This window comes from Triticum urartu, chromosome 1 (genome assembly GCF_003073215.2).
Source record: "Triticum urartu cultivar G1812 chromosome 1, Tu2.1, whole genome shotgun sequence".
Taxonomy (NCBI): domain Eukaryota; kingdom Viridiplantae; phylum Streptophyta; class Magnoliopsida; order Poales; family Poaceae; genus Triticum; species Triticum urartu.
The window spans coordinates 402,164,350-402,177,121 of NC_053022.1; the positions used below are offsets into that span (position 1 = coordinate 402,164,350).

Below are 12,772 nucleotides of genomic sequence, written 5' to 3' on the forward strand. Positions count from 1 at the left end.
CCACATATTCTTTTAGAATCCTAAGCCCTCGGTCTTCTTTTCTGCTTTGTGCAGCCGACATTTCAATCCAATTCCCTACATACACTTAATTTAGTGTACACTTATAGATACAATAATAGTTTGAAGTATTTTGAGGAAGTAAAGAACAACATTTTAGCAGCAACAAAATCTCTTGGTCCTAATCAGAAACCATCCATCACTGTAATTATTTACCCAATTATTTTTGCACTGGTGTTGGTGCTTAGATTGATTTTCTATGTTGACCGTGAATATGACATGAATAATCATATATTTTCTGAACCACACAATACCAAAATGTATGATCGTGTATACCAATAAGGACTCATGACAACAAGCGCCAACCATGACACGCACTATCATTATCGAATTCATCTTATCGTTTTCTGCATTTCAAGAGGGGAACAATTTAGACATGGAATGGAAAACTTAAGCAGAATAAGTTTTTAGCAATTCTCTTCACCTGCAGAATAACTCGGTTGTTATTTCTTGCCGTGCATAGTACACGTCATAAATTTGTCGTCATATAGAAATACTCCCTCTATTCCCTTTTACATGCCACCCTCGTTTTGTGTTATTTAACTTTCTCACTATTTTTTGTTGTACCATGGGAAACTTCGCTGAAATACTAATCCGGTGATACATTTTTTGTGAAATATAACCCATGTTTAGTTGGTAAAACATCATTTTTGGAAAGTGTGTGCGCCATGTATTTGGGGCGGAGAAGCCATGGGGTGCGTGCGGATTGTGCTTCTTCAGATCACATCGGTCGGATTATGGGGCGAAGGGGTGTCAACCATGGTGCTTCCGCCTCGGTTCACCGTGGTGCACGTGCCATCGTCAGTATGCGTTCTTAGTTTCCAACATTTTTTTTCTTTTGGGACATTTGCAATGAGTTTTTTTTGCATTTAAAGATTCCCACCCCTCCCCCGCCTAAAAATATCTAGCGAAAACTGATCACCGATTTTGCTTGCGGGCGCGCACAGCTGGAGCGTGGAGTGCCGCTCCATCCAAAGACCACCGATCGGACACCCGGCTTTCCGCGCGAGCGCATGCATCAGCAGATAAGCTGACGCGCGCACACACACAATGGAACACAGCAGCTTGTAATATATCTATCCAACCTCTCGTACACGCACCTACTGATATACGCCTCGTTCGAGAGCCCGAAGCTAGCTATAGCTTCGCCCGAATCGAACATGGGAGAACACCACCTCCCGCCGGAGCCAGCCGACCACCACAAAGGCGGGAAGGCCATCCACGCCGATGACCTGAAGCCCGCCCGCGGCCGCCGCTACAGCTACTACGGCAGCACGGGCTCCCGCGGGGCCTTGAGCACCATCTGCTCCGTCCTTCTGCTTCTAATCCTCCTCGCCGGCGTCATCGCGCTCGTGCTCTACCTCGTGTACCGCCCCAACAGCCCGGCCTTCACCGTCACCAACATCGCCGTCTACTCGCTCTCCAACGTCACCGGCCCCTCCGCGGGCCCGCCGGCCGCGGGTGCCCGGGCGCCGAACGCCGTGGCGGCGTCGTTCCAGTGCGCCCTCGTCATCCGCAACCCCAGCGGGCGGTCGTCCGCGCGGTACGACCGGCTGACGGCGTACGTGGTGTACCGCGGGGAGGCCATCACGGCGCCGGCGGAGATGCCGCCGCTGGTGCAGGACCCGGACAGCGCGGTGGTGGTGGCGCCCGTGATCGGGGGCGGCGGGGCGGCCCCTGTGCCCGTGTCGCCGGAGACCGCGGCGGCCCTGGCCAACGACGTGTCCTACGGCGTGGTGTCGCTGCGGGTGGTGCTGCTCGGCCGCGTGCGGTTCGTGTCCGGGCCGTTCCGGACCGGGTGGCGCTCCATGTACGCGCGCTGCGACCTGCTCGTCGGCGTCCGGAAGGCCCCGGGCAGCGTCGGCGCCGCCGGTGTCCCCGAGGCGCCGCTGTTCGGTAACCCCTCCTGCAACGTCGATGTGTGATATACCGGCAGCCCCGCCCGCGCCATAATTACATTGCATCGGACAAACACCATGGCCGTGCGTCCGCGTGCTCCCTTCACCCGTCGTGGTTTGTATGCCAAAAAATGTACTCCAATAACATGCAATGTATTTACTTCGTAAAGATCTCAATTCGTCTAGTACTATCAACGACAACGAGCAACCCCGCAAAAAAAAAACGACAACGAGCAGGAGCTGTACATCACCTGCAAGCATTTACGAGTTCCAATGGTGGCTGAAACTCATCGGCATCGGCAGTTTGGAGTTTTCTTCTTTCATCGGCGGCAATCATGGCTTCCATTTTGAGCACGACACAAGAGACGCGCACAACAAATAATTCTTTTTTTAGGCAAGAGACGCGCAACCGAAGAGCGAGCACCGACTGCGAGAGCCCACGGTGTTCCCCGCAGCCCACAAGCTAAGGAAAAAGGAAAATGGCACCATGCGCTGTGTGGGCATTATTGGATGATGAGCTCGTAGAACATCTTAGCGCATCTCCAGCCGCGTCCTCAAGAAGGCCCCCTAGGTGTTTTTTCGTCCGCCGACGTCAAAAAATTGATCCAGTCACGTCCCCAAAAGCCCAGTTTTCGCCGGCTCAGGTCGAAATTGGCGCCGGCGGACCCAACCCGAACCCGGCGCGCTGGGGTCGCTCGGGGGCGCCGGGCGAATCATTTTTGGCGTGAAGAGCCGCGGGTCCGCCGCATTAGCGACTCTACTCTCTTCTCGTCCCTTCGTCGTCCTCATTGCCTCGTTTCCCACAGCGAATTAATGCCAAAGCTGGCGCGCGCTGCCGCGCCGGTCAGCCTCCATTGATGCCTCACGGGCGGCGCAGTGAAGGCTGGGCGATGCATCCCTCGGCCGCCACGCAATCACGCCACGCGTAGCGCACCGGCCAAGCCTACCACGCGGCGTCTCCGCCTATAAAAGCCGACTGCAAGCGCGCCGGAGAGACTCACCCCGATCATCCACCGACGACGCGCTCATTTCTCCCCCTTTCCTTCTCTCGCCGTCACCAGTTGAGAAAGCATGGTGTAGGATCGAAACTATGTCTAGAGGGGGGGTGATTAGACTACTTGACCAAATAAAAACTTAATATTTTCCCAATTTTAGTTCTTGGCAGATTTTAGCTATTGTAGGACAAGTCAAGCAATCATCACACAATTCAAGCAAGCATGCAAAGAGTATATTGGCAGCGGAAAGTAAAGCATGCAACTTGCAAGAATGTAAAGGGAAGGGTTTGGAGAATTCAAACGCAATTGGAGACACGGATGTTTTTTCCGTGGTTCGGATAGGTGGTGCTATCCTACATCCACGTTGATGGAGACTTCAACCCACGAAGGGTAACGGTTGCGCGAGTCCACGGAGGGCTCCATCCACGAAGAGTAATGGTTGCGCGAGTCCACGGAGGGCTCCACCCACAAAGGGTCCACGAAGAAGCAACCACCCACGAAGGGTCCATGAAGAAGCAACCTTGTCTATCCCACCATGGCCATCACCCACGAAGGACTTGCCTCACTAGCGGTAGATCTTCACGAATTAGGCGATCTCCTTGCCCTTACAAACTCCTTGGTTCAACTCCACAATCTTGTCGAAGGCTCCCAAGTGACACCTAGCCAATCTAGGAGACACCACTCTCCAAGAAGTAACAAATGGTGTGTTGATGATGAACTCCTTGCTCTTGTGCTTCAAATGATAGTCTCCCCAACACTCAACTCTCTCTCATAGGATTTGGATTTTGTGGAAAGAAGATTTGAGTGGAAAGCAACTTGGGGAAGGCTAGAGATCAAGATTCATATGGTAGGAATGGAATATCTTGGTCTCAACACATGAGTAGGTGGTTCTCTCTCCAGAACATATGAGTTGGAATTGTGTATGTGTTCTGATGGCTCTCTCCACGAATGAAGAGGAGGTGGAGGGGTATATATAGCCTCCACACAAAATCCAACCGTTACACACAATTTTCCAATTTCGGTGGGACCGAATCAACAAACTCGGTCGGACCGAAAAGGTAAACCTAGTGACCGTTAGAGATTTTCGGTGGGACTGACATGCAACTCGGTAGGACCGATATGGTTAGGGTTTGGGCATAACGTAATCTCGGTGAGACCGATTACACAAACTCGGTGAGACCGAGTTTGTTAATAAGCTAACCAGAGAGTTGGTCAGGCAAACTCGGTAGGACCGATTTGCTCTTTCGGTGAGACCGAAAAGTTACAAAAGGGAAACGGAGAGTTTACATTGCAATCTTGGTGGGACCGATTCGCTCTTTCGGTGAGACCGAAAAGTTACGAAAGGGAAACAGAGAGTTTGCAATCCCATCTCGGTGAGACCGAGATCCCTATCGGTAGAACCGAATTGCTAGGGTTTGGCAGTGGCTTATGACAAGTGAAACTCGGTGGTGCCGGATAGGAATAATCGGTAGGACCGAGTTTGGCTTAGGGTTTAGGTCATATGTGGATATGGGAAATTAGTTGAGGGTTTCGGAGCATATCACTAAACACATGAAGCAAGAGGCTCATTAAGCAACACCTCATCCCTCCTTGATAGTATTGGCTTTTCCTAAAGACTCAATGTGATCTTGGATCACTAAAATATAAAATGAAGAGTCTTGAGCTTTTGAGCTTGAGCCAATCCTTTGTCCTTAGCATTTTGAGGGTTCCACTTTTACATCCATGCCATGCCAATCATTGAGATTTCCTGAAATAGTCATCTTAGAGTAGCATTAGCTCAATGAGCTATATGTTGTTATGAATTACCAAAACCACCTAGGGATAGTTGCACTTTCAATCTTCTCCTTTTTGATAATTGATGACAACATATAGACCAAAGCTTCGACAAATGATAATGAGCATGAAATATATCGTCGCTTTGAGAAGTATGTGACAAGTAAGAGCTCCCCCTAAAATTGTGCATATTTAAAATTTGCTTTGGACTGCAAATGTACAAAGAGTTAGAGTCATGGGTTACTCTTCCATGTCACATACATCTTGGTGGAGCGCTTAAAATGATAAGAATAAAATACATGCACTCATCACCAAGAATAGTGAATGATCACATAAGATAGATAAGATGATAATATTAAGCAAACATTAAGTGTAGTTTATGATCAAACACATGATCATCAATATCTCACGAGCAATGACATAGTATCTCACACAAAAGCAAACAAAGTTCGAAAAACCACCAAATAAAACAAGAGAGAATAAAAGCAACACTCTCTCTTGAAGCCTATGATCTATACATTTTCTCCCCCTTTGGCAACAAGTTACCAAAAAGTTCCTAGAAAATGCATAGTGCTAAGTCGACACTCAGGCTTGATCTTCAGGTGGTGGTGGAGTCCGGAGCACTCCAAGGACGAAGCCTTCTGTAGACGTGGTCGGAGTCGAGGCTGAAGTGGACGCTGGAGCTGGTGGAACTGAGGCTGTAGCTGGTGCAGACGTGGTGGCTCTAGGGTCAGCAACTGGCACTGCAGACGACCTCGGACCTCGTGGCACTCTGGCAAAGGCATCAGTTGTAGTCTTGCCTCTCCTCTCCTGCATGTCATCCTGGAGCTGCTCCACTGTAGTCTGAATCTCTGTCACTTTGACATCCAAGTCATAGAATTTTTGTTCCATGTCTCTAAGCTTGCCTGGTTCTGAGTTAGGGTGGCTAGTCCTTGCTCAATCTGCAGGGTGGATGCAATCAAGTAACCAAGCTGCTCTTGTTTGGTTTTCAGGAAATATTCAGATGCCTCCTCTTGAGTTGGCATCTTGGCAGCTTTCTCCTTCCTTGCCTTCTCCTTCTTGGTTTGTGCTTGTGCAGACGATGGTTCATTCTCAGTCATAACAACTTGATTATCTTCAAAATCTGGACGGATGGGCAGGTGTTCCTTGTCCAACAAGTATATGCCTGTGCCCATCTTGGAGTTAATGAGCTCCTGAATCTGTGGGGCATATCCACAACTCCTCTTCTGGTCTGCTGCTGTCCTCTTGATCGTTTCAATCATAAGGCTCATCACCTTGAACTTCTGTGGCACATCAAAGATATGTAGCAAATTGATCGCGTGGCCTCTGATCATCTTGTGATACCTGACTTGGGCAACAAGGTGTGCCTCAGTATCCAATTGATTGTTGGCAGCCCTGACAGAAAATAGTGTACTGAGCCAAACTTGAACGTGTCAAGTGCTTCATTTAGAATCTCCTTGTACATGTTGGACATAGAGTTGTGGTCCATCTTCTTCTTGGCATAAATGTCCAAGTCATCCTCATGCTCTTCTGGGGCATTGATCAGCTGAGCCCATTCAGCAACTGTAGACTGGTACCTCGTACCTTCTGACATCCAAATTATCCTACCATCTGGATAAAAATATGCTGTGGAGTAGAACTGCATGATAAGCTCCTCGTTCCACTTTGTGAGTTTCTGCCCAACAAAGTCCTCTATTCCACATGCCTTGAAGCTGTCCTGCACTCCAGGGTAGTACTCTTCGTTGTCCTTGATGTATTGCCAATCAACCCATCTCATATCACATACAATTGGCTTCTTGTCCAATAAGACTGTCTCATAGAAGTCCTGCTGTTCCTTAGTGTGGAACCTGTAGTCAACAGCAGTCCTCCTCCTTGAAGCATACGGATCTGCTTCTCTCCACTTCCTCAGCCCTGAGTCTCTCCTGAGCTTCATATCCTCAGCCACAGGATGAGCATCGTTGTGGTCTGGGATCTTGGGCTTGAGTTTTCTGAGAACTTGCTCTTCATCATCTTCTGCAGTGTCAGGCACTGGGGCCTTGTTCTTCTCAGCAGCTGGGATGCTTCTTGTATTCTTCTTTGGTTTTGGCTTTGGAGCTGGCTTGGCCTTGGAAGCAGCTGCCCCTGATCTTATGGCATCACCCATCAGGTTGGGTGCCTTAGGTGCTGGTGCAGCTACCTCTTCTTCTTCCTCTTCTTCCATGATGGAAGCCTTGCCAAGCACTCTGGCTATGGTTTTCTTCACCCTTTCCTTTCTTTTCCTGCCTTCAGCAGCAACTGGCTCTATGGGAGTGGGCTTCTCAGTTGAAGCTCTGGCCTTTGACATAGGCTGCCTGCCTGCTGGCCTTTTGATCTTTAACCCTGGCTTTGTGCCATGTGCTGGCTCAACTCTCTTGGAAGTTGCTTCCTCTTCTGCCACATAATCCTCATCTTCTGAGTCTGAGGTTCTATTCTTTCTCTGTCTTGTGGCAGCTTTAGGTAGATTGCTAGGGGTGCTCCTGCTGCCATCATCTGAGGAACTTGAGGGACTAGTGCCCTCACTCATCTGCACTTGCTGCTCTGACAAGTTCTGACTATCACTTTGGTCTGACATGATGCAAACTCTGACTGCTGACCCTGTGAATAGGTTATAGATGAGATAGAGTGGATGAGCATCACAAAATGCAGAGCTTTTTGCAAAAGAATGATCCAAAAATTTAGTTTTAGTTTCCCACTGAAATCATCTCGGATCTACCGATTTCTAAACTCGGTGATACCGAAGCAGTTTTGGCACCTAAACTAGTGAACTCGGTCAGACCGAGTCACAGTTCGGTGGCACCGAGACTGCTAGGGTTTCACAGAGTTCCAAAATCAGTCACACCGATAAGTAATTCTTGGTCAGACCGAGTCTCACTTGTGCAATGGCATAAGCCAAATCGGTGGGACCGAGTTTTTCAACTCGGTGGGTCCGAGATGGTTTCGGCCGAAATCTAACCCTAAAATTTTCGAATTAAACCTAATCAACGAGTTCATTGACTGGATAGAAATTTAACAAACGTGGCAAGAATCATGATGATCACAATGTGCTAAGAATCGGATTGGGGAATAGCACAAAGATCGAGTCCATACCCTAGTTCGGCGGAGACTCGCTACGGCGGCAACGGCGGGGTTGAATTTCCATTGACGGCGACGGAGACCAGCGACTGGAGACGGCTGGCGGCGAGGAGACAATCCGGAGACCAAGTTGGCAGAGCAGGCTATCGCGCGGGCGAAGGGGTTCGGAGAAATTTCCAAATTTTTGCCCGTGACTATATATAGCCCGACCCTGTCGGTGTGACCGAGTGGAACAACTCGGTGGCACCGAGATGCAAAACTGTATACAGTTGTTGCAACTCGGTGTGACCGAATGGTTCAAATCGGTTGCATCGAGATCGAAAACCTAGATCAACTTAATGATCTCGGTAGGACCGAAAGTGGGGTATCGGTCAGACCGAGAATCATAAAGAGGTTTTGGAAGTTTAAGTCTATGACGAATCGGGGACTCCGAGCGCTCCTCACACAGAGTGGTTCGAATCTGACTTGATCAAATTTTGTGATGTAGCATGAATAGAGTTTGAGACGAGAAAAGTATAGATAGCTAGAGGAGGTTCTTAGGCATTCTTGTCCATCCACTTGGCAAAAGGAAATAAAACCAAACAATCAAAACAACAAGTGGATGTCCTCGAATGAGCAAAATATGTAACCAGCATGCTCACACAATAAGATGGCAAATGAAATATGTGACAAGGCATGCACAACCAATTCTAGCATCTATCAAGCAATTTGCGATGACAAGGTCATCTATATATGAGTATATTGACTTAGGAGTCAAGTGAGAACACTTGATCATAGGTCATACTCATCGTTTAAGCTCAAGTGGGGTTACCACTTTTACATAAAGCATTATTGTGTTCACATCTTTAGAGTTGCTTTAGCTCAAGTCTTAGAGTAAAGCTCCCCCTAGATGTGATATCCCCCCTTAGAGGGATGAACTAACCTCGGGTTTTGTCGATGATGACTTCATGTAGATGTTGAAGATGTGGATGCTCAATGTTGATGTAGATCACTTGGAGCTATCCATTTGAGTGAATTGCACTTTCAATACCTACATGGGTTAGTCCCACAAGAAACAAACAAGGATATCCATAGACATAGAGTGATGCACACACAAGATGACGTCCATGAAAACTTTTAGGTTACCTTGTCCCTTGTCTTACCAACAAGAGGGTTTGTGACTCCTTGAACTAGTGCAAGATGTGGAAGTTGATTGCACTTGTTCTTGCCAAAATGATAAGAGTGAAGTATGTTGGCGGAGTCACCCTCAAGAACTCTCTAGTTCTTCTTCTTTTGGATCCACACCATCTTGATGGGAATCCTTGGAGTTGTAGTCGTACTTGATGAAGTGGAACTTGAAGTAGTCTTGGAAATCCACTTGACTAAGGTCTTAGGAGCTTCTTCAAATGCATCAATTTCCTCTTAAAGCTTGTCCTTGCCTTTTTGCTTGTAGTCTTGTGGTGAAAGATCATCTTCAGCTTCTGTCCCCTTGAAAGAAGTATCATACTTCTCTTGTTGAGGAACAAACTTTTCTTGGGGTATTGATCTTCTTCCCACTCAACTCCATTGGCATTGAACTTTCGTTCAAAACCAACACCTTGATTCTTCCGGTGCATTCCTTGCTTGCGCACAATTTCCTCGAATTGCTTACTCCCGGCAAGGCTTTTGTACACTCCTTTCTCTATAATTCCCTTCAATAAACTATTTTCTTGCTCAAGTGTAACTTGGCTAAGAGAATTATTAGTGGAATCAAGAGAACTACTAGAAGCAACAATATTGGATTTATCATGATCATTGTTACTGCTAGAGGAAGAATCTTTCTTGTTCTTGTTACTAGACTTGACTTGAGGCATGTAAGTGGATAAGAGTAGACGCTTGGCAATGTAAGAAGAACTTTTCTTGCGGAGATCATCATTGATTGCTTTTAAGAACTCATGCTCTTGTTCAAGATTGAGCTTTTCAAAGCGTAATTTCTCATGAGCTCTTAAAAGTTCTCGATGATCTTCGAAGATAGTTTCATGAGCTAACTTAAGAGTGTTTAGTTCTTTAGTTAGAGCCTCAATCTTCTCCTTATCATTGTCATTCGTTTTATCTTGATTAGCATGATTAATTGACGTTTCATCATAGTATTCATCACTAGAGTTGTCAACAAGCAAATCATCACCTAACAAGTCATCTTCATCACTATTGAAATCAACATACTCGGGGTGTGTTACCTTAGGACCTTTGGCCATGAAGCATCTTCCAATTCCTTCATTTGGTGAGTCAAATATGTCGTAGGAGTTGGTTGACACAAGTGCTAGACCGGCAACACCTTCATCTTGAGTATCTTCGGAGTCGGAGTGATAACTTCTCTCGGAGTGGCTGTCAGAGTCGGAGCCGGATACCCATTCACCAACATGAGCTTGATGTCTTCGTTTTGTGTAGCTCCTTGATGATTTTTCCTTCCTTTCCGAATCCTTGCTTCTCCGTGAGTATCTTCGTTCATAACGATCATCTCTACTCCTTCTCTCTCTTGGTGGTGATTCTTTGCTTCTTCTTTTTGGAGAATCTTCTCTTTTCTTGTAGGGAGCCGTACACTCATTGAAATAGTGCCCGGGTCTTCCACAACTGTAGCAGTTTCGCTCTCGACTAGAAGATCTTTTGTCATTGTAGGACCTTGACTTGAAGCTTCTATCTTTGCTTCTATTCTTGTAGAACTTGTTGAAGTTCTTCACCATTAAGCTCAATTCTTCATTGAAGTTTTGTTTCTCACTTGATGATGTAGGGGCTTCACATGAGGCTTTGTAGGCACCACTTGATTTGTTGTGAAGTTCCTCTTTATCCTTAAGTGACATCTCATGAGCAACAATTCTTCCAATCACCTTCGTTGGCTTGAGATCTTTGTAATTGGGCATAATTTGGATCAATGTGCACACGATATCATATTTTCCATCCAAGGCTCTTAGAATCTTCTTGATGATGAATCTATCGGTCATCTCTTCACTTCCTAAGCCAGCAATCTCATTTGTGATGAGAGCAAGCCTAGAGTACATTTCAGCGACACCTTCACCATCCTTCATTTTGAAGTTGTCAAGTTGACTTTGAAGCACATCCAACTTGGATTCCTTGATGGAGTCGGTACCTTCATGCATATCAATCAAAGTGTTCCAAATTTCCTTTGCATTCTCAAGACGGCTGATTTTGTTGAATTCTTCAGGGCACAATCCGTTGAAGAGAATATCACAAGCTTGAGCATTGTATTGCAACATCTTCAACTCATCCGCGGTAGCTTCACGGTTTGGTTCTTTCCCATCAAAGAAGTCACCTTGCAAACCAACACACACAATAGCCCAAACGGTGGGGTTATGTCCAAGAATATGCATTTTCATTTTATGCTTTCAACTAGCAAAATTAGTACCATCAAAGTAAGGACCTCTACGGTGATAATTTCCCTCGCTAGACGCCATACTCTCCTAGGTTGTGAAACCAAGGCTATGACCACCAAAAGCTATGGAGATCAAAGCAAATGGAGACCAAAGCTCTGATACCACTTGTAGGATCGAAAGTATGTCTAGAGCGGGGGTGATTAGACTACTTGACCAAATAAAAACTTAACCTTTTCCCAATTTTAGTTCTTGGCAGATTTTAGCTATTGTAGGACAAGTCAAGCAATCATCACACAATTCAAGCAAGCATGCAAAGAGTATATTGGCAGTGGAAAGTAAAGCATGCAACTTGCAAGAATGTAAAGGGAAGGGTTTGAAGAATTCAAACGCAATTGGAGACACGGATGTTTTTCCCATGGTTCGGATAGGTGGTGCTATCCTACATCCACGTTGATGGAGACTTCAACCCACAAAGGGTAACGGTTGCGCGAGTCCACGGAGGGCTCCACCCACGAAGGGTAATGGTTGCGCGAGTCCACGAAGGGCTCCACCCACGAAGGGTCCACGAAGAAGCAACCACCCACGAAGGGTCCACGAAGAAGCAACCTTGTCTATCCCACCATGGCCATCGGCCCACGAAGGACTTGCCTCACTAGCGGTAGATCTTCACGAAGTAGGCGATCTCCTTGCCCTTACAAACTCCTTGGTTCAACTCCACAATCTTGTCGGAGGCTCCCAAGTGACACCTAGCCAATCTAGGAGACACCACTCTCCAAGAAGTAACAAATGGTGTGTAGATGATGACTCCTTGCTCTTGTGCTTCAAATGATAGTCTCCCCAACACTCAACTCTCTCTCATAGGATTTGGATTTTGTGGAAAGAAGATTTGAGTGGAAAGCAACTTGGGGAAGGCTAGAGATCAAGATTCATATGGTAGGAATGGAATATCTTGGTCTCAACACATGAGTAGGTGGTTCTCTCTCAGAATATATGAGTTGGAATTGTGTATGTGTTCTGATGGCTCTCTCCACGAATGAAGAGGAGGTGGAGGGGTATATATAGCCTCCACACAAAATCCAACCGTTACACACAGTTTTCCAATCTCGGTGGGACCGAATCAACAAACTCGGTCGGACCGAAAAGGTAAACCTAGTGACCGTTAGAGATTTTCGGTGGGACTGACATGCAACTCGGTAGGACCGATATGGTTAGGGTTTGGGCATAACGTAATCTCGGTGAGACCGATTACACAAACTCGGTGAGACCGAGTTTGGTAATAAGCTAACAAGAGAGTTGGTCAGGCAAACTCGGTAGGACCGATTTGCTCTTTCGGTGAGACCGAAAAGTTACAAAAGGGAAACGGAGAGTTTACATTGCAATCTTGGTGGGACCGATTCGCTCTTTCGGTGAGACCGAAAAGTTACGAAAGGGAAACAGAGAGTTTGCAATCCCATCTCGGTGAGACCGAGATCCCTATCGGTAGAACCGAATTGCTAGGGTTTGGCAGTGGCTTATGACAAGTGAAACTCGGTGGTGCCGGATAGGAATAATCGGTAGGACCGAGTTTGGCTTAGGGTTTAGGTCATATGTGGATATGGGAAATTAGTTGAGG

The 12,772-nt window shown here is 46.8% G+C and overlaps 1 protein-coding gene across 1 annotated transcript; it reads left to right on the top strand.

Annotated features, from left to right (window-relative positions):
- Positions 1-1,133: 1,133 nt before the first annotated feature.
- On the top strand, positions 1,134-2,124 carry LOC125534617 (NDR1/HIN1-like protein 1). The gene has a single exon (XM_048697796.1). It carries the CDS (start codon positions 1,218-1,220, stop codon positions 1,980-1,982), a length of 765 nt encoding a protein of 254 aa, XP_048553753.1. The 5' UTR covers positions 1,134-1,217; the 3' UTR covers positions 1,983-2,124.
- Positions 2,125-12,772: the final 10,648 nt, after the last annotated feature.